We start from the raw sequence: 4,866 nt of genomic DNA on the forward strand, positions 1-4,866 counted from the left end.
TACACGTGGGACCGACTCCGACAAGATGTAAAAGAAGGAGGAATGCAACACCGAGGACGGCCCCTCATTTGAGCGGGAGAAGAAAGACAAGCAGGAGGACAATGAGTGGGGCATTCCGCATTCATCCGTCCAACGGGAAGGCCCCGCCTCCACCAAGCAGCCGTACTCGTACTACATGTGATCGATGGAGAAGTCTCCCGGTTTTTCACTAGCAACTAGAATGGGTCCATTGTCAGTTTTTCACTAAGAATAATAGGCAGATTGAAAATAAATTAGTATCGTGGAAAAGAACCCACCATGCAACAAGCCTTTCAAACACACGGATAGAAGTAATCGCTTATTTGTTCAAGTGTAAGCAAGACAACTGAAACTCAGATCAAGAAGGTCACATTGCTTAACATAGGAATTAAAAGCACACGTGTGGTTTTTATTTGTATTAACAAAGGTAAGCTAGTTATACAGATGTCCAATTACAGATCATAAAGCAGGTATAGCAACCTTGCCATTATTGTACAGACTTCGACACCTCAAGCATGTACTATTATGCAATTGCGAGAGAAGATCAATCTCACAGTGTAGCAGGAGTGTAAAGAAAATCTTATAGTACGGGGCAGGAAGATCTATAAAATGGATATGAAAACTTTTCTTCCCAATACTTATGATTTGATTTGTGCCCTTCACTCATCTTCGTGTTTGGAGCTTTTAATTCTTATCGTCAGAAAGTAGATTGACATACTGCCGAGTGACCAAATCAATGCACATGGTCACACCATTGCATCTATTAGGCTCGATGTTGTTGGTCTTACAATCTTGGTCAGTTTCTCGCTGAGAAGTTTCTACTTCTCTCTTTGAAACTAACTCATGTAGATACTTATCCGTTGAGAGGTCACAGAAACCGTCTTCATGGGTATGAATCGTATGATGTAAACGAGTCCGCATTGTTTGGCCTGACAGCAACTCCACGTACCAGGATGCGCAAGAGTTGATCTGAGCATCCGACTGCTTTCCAATGGTCGGAAATGAGATTGTTCGTCATGTCAGAGCTATCATGGAACATGTGGAGCAAAGGCCGGCATTGTGCAACCTTTGCTAGCAATCCAAAATGCCACATTGCTTCGACAGCATGAAGAGGAAGCACCTCCTCTGTAGTCGCTCGTCAATCTCGGAAACCATATAAGCGGATTCCTCAACTTCAGCCACCTTCAGTACAGCTTGTAGCATACATGTTAAGAGAGAACCGGCACACAACCAACCTCCATCAGCTGCATAGTTTGACTGTGCATGCCACTGTCTGAGCCCAATACTTGAGCCTAGCTTTCACTTCCTCTGGATCATCACCTATAAAAGCAAATAGTTGCTGATCAGCCATGAGCAGTAGGTCATTAATAGAAGAAATCAATCAGGAATTAGAATCTCGGGATGAAATGAACAGAAAATCAAACAGATAACGATAACATGCTTTGTGCTGCTGGGGTTCTGCATAAAGAGAACTAGAAAAGTCAGGATAGCAAGATTAACGCCTTTTCATCAATTTTGTATCTATTTTCGGAGGATAAATTATGGATTTGGAGAGCAGAACATGGTTTTCAGTGGGGATATCTTGCTTTGCTTTGTCCTGAAGCTTGTCTTGCAGAAGACAGCTCGTTCCTACTAACTAAAGTGACATCAATGGACAAGGCACATGTTCAGTTTCTTTTTGCTTGTGCCATGACAAAACTTCGATGCAACTTCAGTTGGGGATTTCCAACATGTAGATCTACCAAATGATAATACTGAGAATACTACTCCTTCCGTCCACAAAAGGATGTCACAACTTTGTCTAAATTTGCATGTATCTGCACAATAAAACACGTCTAGACACATGCATATTTTGACAAAGTTGAGACATCCTTTTATGGAAAGAGGTAGTAGTATTGATTCCCCCCTTATGCTCAAGCTTTTCGTTCCATGTGGCATCAAACTTGGATGTAACCAAAACCGTAAGATAGACAACGGCAGAAAAAATCAGAAGATTCTTGGAGTATATACCATCCTAACCTTTTGTGAATGATCATAGAAATGGGTTACAATTCTCCACGCCAAACATCTTACATACTACACTATGCACAAGCACCATCAAGACAAACTGAGAAACAGAAATTATGAATATGACTTGACTCATATCCTACCAAGACTTGGAGAGGGCTATGATAAGCCAGAACGAATCAACTGTATGACTTAATATATTTTTAGTTGATTGCCTCAAATTTACCTTATTCAATTATCCCCTAATAATTACAGTTGCAACTTTGTAACTTCGTAAAAATACAACTAGCGCATCTAACAAATTAAGGAAACTGTTGTTAATAAACAAGCTTCAGTAGAGAACAGGGATGATCAAAGTAAGAAAATCTGGATGCATATTTTTTGGGTACAAGTATTCAGCATGAACGTATTATATTTGAAAATCCATGTGACAGTGTTCGAATTCATGACACAGCCGCAGTATAATTATACCACGGTGCAATCCACGCAGGATTTAACAAGCAAGGTAATCCGATCCTATGAACCAGAGTTTACCTCTAATGGTCCCAAAATCAGAAAAACGTGAGCAGCCAGAATGATTCTTACCAGGTCCGGAGATCTTCCAGTCCGGGATGGGCGCCGCCGCCGCTGCGGGCTCCAGGTCCAGGTGCCCCGGCGCCCTCTGCTCGTCGAGGAACCTCCTCGTCATCGAGTAGCAGAGCTCCAGCCCCGGAAGCGTCCCGCATAGCTCTGGGATCTCATGGTAAGCGAATCCGAAGCCGAGGTCGAGGCAGCCCTTGAGCTCCTCCAGGTCCTCCTCCGTCAGGCTCCTGGTCCTCCCCACCACCGCGCCGCCAACAGAGGCCGCCCCCTCGAGCATGACGCAGCTACCGGTCCGCCGGTTGCGGGGCTGCCGGCCGCTGCTTCTGCTGGTGCTGGCGGTGGAGGAGGAGGACGGCAGCTGCGGCTGCGAGGAGAAGTAGGAGGTGGAGGAGATGGCCGCCATTTTCTCTTGCGTTTGTTTGCTGGTTCGATCGGTTCGATTTTGGCTTATGGTGATAGAGTTTGTTGTGGTTTGCTTGGGGTTTTGGCTTATTTATAGACTGCCAAGTGCTGGCAGCTGTACTGGTCTATTTTCTAGATTTGTTTTAGGTGAGTAATTCCTGGATGTCTCTAAAAAATAGGGAGCGTGATTTTCGTTTCGATGAGCTGCGCGCCTCTCTCTAAAAAAAGCCGAACGAAGAAACTTTCTCTGTTTTAGCCATTGCCTCGCTGGTCTTTGTAGTTCCATGTACCCTGTGGCAGACAAGGATTAAAAAACATAAATAGTACTGCAGTATATGTGTTAGTGACGATCTCCCGCAAAGAAAATTGTGTTAGTGATGGTCGAGTAAATCCCACTCTTGCTTGGTGGCTCTGTCGGCATGGCGTTCTCCAGCTAAGAGACAGGATCAGACCTAAATGATCGATGTTGAAGTAGTGGACCGACCGACTGAGAATTACGTGCACTACGTACCTTGAAGCCATTGTGGAGCCACAAGCAGTGACTGACATGGAGAATGACTCCTGTACTTAGTACGTGGCCTCTCGGCGACCTGGTTAATTTACCACCAATGGCATCGTCCCCGCATGCGCCTTCGACAGCATCATGATCGCTCTCAGGGTTGCAAAGCGGCGTTCTGCTTAGTCCCGCAAAGACCGAATTAAAGCAAAAGTCCCACTTAGATTTGGTGGGGGGATACGAAATACGACCGAGTAAAATTCGCCCCGCATCTCATCCCGCTTTGCAACCCTAATCCCTCCCATACTAGAAACTGGCCTGGATCTTTCACTTACACCATCCAATATGTATGCTAAAACGAAACATTGTTCGGTTCAACACATTACACATAGTAGGGCATCGCATCATGGCATCTGACAACAAAAGCCGTCATGGGGCCTCTCCACGAATGACTCTCGTATACTTAGTACGTGGCCTCTCCGCTGCCTCGTTAATTAACCACCAATGGCATCGTCCCAGCTGCATGCGTCTTCGGCAACATCACGATCGCTCCCAGCCTAGAAACTGGCCATCCACTATGTATATGCCAGAAGCGAACCATTGTTGCTTCAACACATAGTCGGGCATCGCCCATCGCATCATGTCATCTGACAACAAAAGCGCATCAGGTTGTTGGTTCAGCTTGAAGGAATCAACATGCAAGACTGGGGCACATGTATTGGAGAGAATAATGAGCAGAGAAAGCTGCATGCATATGCATGTACTTTTCAGCGCAAGAGGCAACATCAAAGCTAGCGGTTCAACACATAGCAGCACAATCGCCACCGATTCCCACTCTGACATGTTTTCCAATGAATCTAAGAGAGAGTACTTTATAGCTAAGCATCAAAATAAGGAGTTTGAACACGATTACAACAAAAGAAGAAGTTTAACTTTGGACTAGGCAAATAAAGCTACGGCTACTTCGTTGGTGCCGTACACTATGTGGTGTTCACTTCAGAGATGGGGTCTACGTTCGTCGTTGAGTTTGTTCTCCTGGGAGCAGGGAGTTCAGACGTTACGTGGACACGAGGAACCCACCTGGACCAGGTGGAGCGACGTGTGTAGATAAGTACTACAAGCGGGTCAAGTTGTGGCGGAGGAGCCACTAGCCGCGAGCGAGCGGCGGCCGCCGGTGACCATGGCCGGCCTGGCGTCGCTCACGGAATCTTTTGGCGCGGCGTGGGACTGAAGCTGCCGGAGCAGCCGATCCCTGGCCGCTTATTTGATTGATCGATCGCCGGCCCGTTCACCTTCAGCCACACGAAACTCACGACACAACCAACCAACATTTTCCTAGTATGCCGCTGTGGTTGCAACCA

At 46.1% G+C, this 4,866-nt stretch overlaps 1 protein-coding gene across 1 annotated transcript; it reads right to left on the reverse strand.

Annotated features, from left to right (window-relative positions):
• Positions 1-400: 400 nt before the first annotated feature.
• On the reverse strand, positions 401-3,265 carry LOC124665898. The gene is made up of 2 exons (XM_047203253.1): positions 2,611-3,265; positions 401-1,338 (listed from the first exon to the last, which is right to left on the reverse strand). The coding sequence occupies exons 1-2, from the start codon at positions 3,008-3,010 to the stop codon at positions 1,259-1,261; spliced, it is 480 nt and encodes a 159-aa protein (XP_047059209.1). The 5' UTR covers positions 3,011-3,265; the 3' UTR covers positions 401-1,258.
• Positions 3,266-4,866: the final 1,601 nt, after the last annotated feature.

This window comes from Lolium rigidum, chromosome 6 (assembly GCF_022539505.1).
Source record: "Lolium rigidum isolate FL_2022 chromosome 6, APGP_CSIRO_Lrig_0.1, whole genome shotgun sequence".
NCBI lineage: Eukaryota > Viridiplantae > Streptophyta > Magnoliopsida > Poales > Poaceae > Lolium > Lolium rigidum.

Bases quoted from the DNA above. Each gene is read 5' to 3' on its own strand.
- LOC124665898 (XM_047203253.1), bottom strand. From the start codon at position 3,010: ATGGCGGCCATCTCCTCCACCTCCTACTTCTCCTCGCAGCCGCAGCTG. The intron at 1,339-2,610 runs GTAAGAATCATT...TTGCTTTTATAG, and splicing joins CTGGAAGATCTCCGGACCTG to GTGATGATCCAGAGGAAGTG.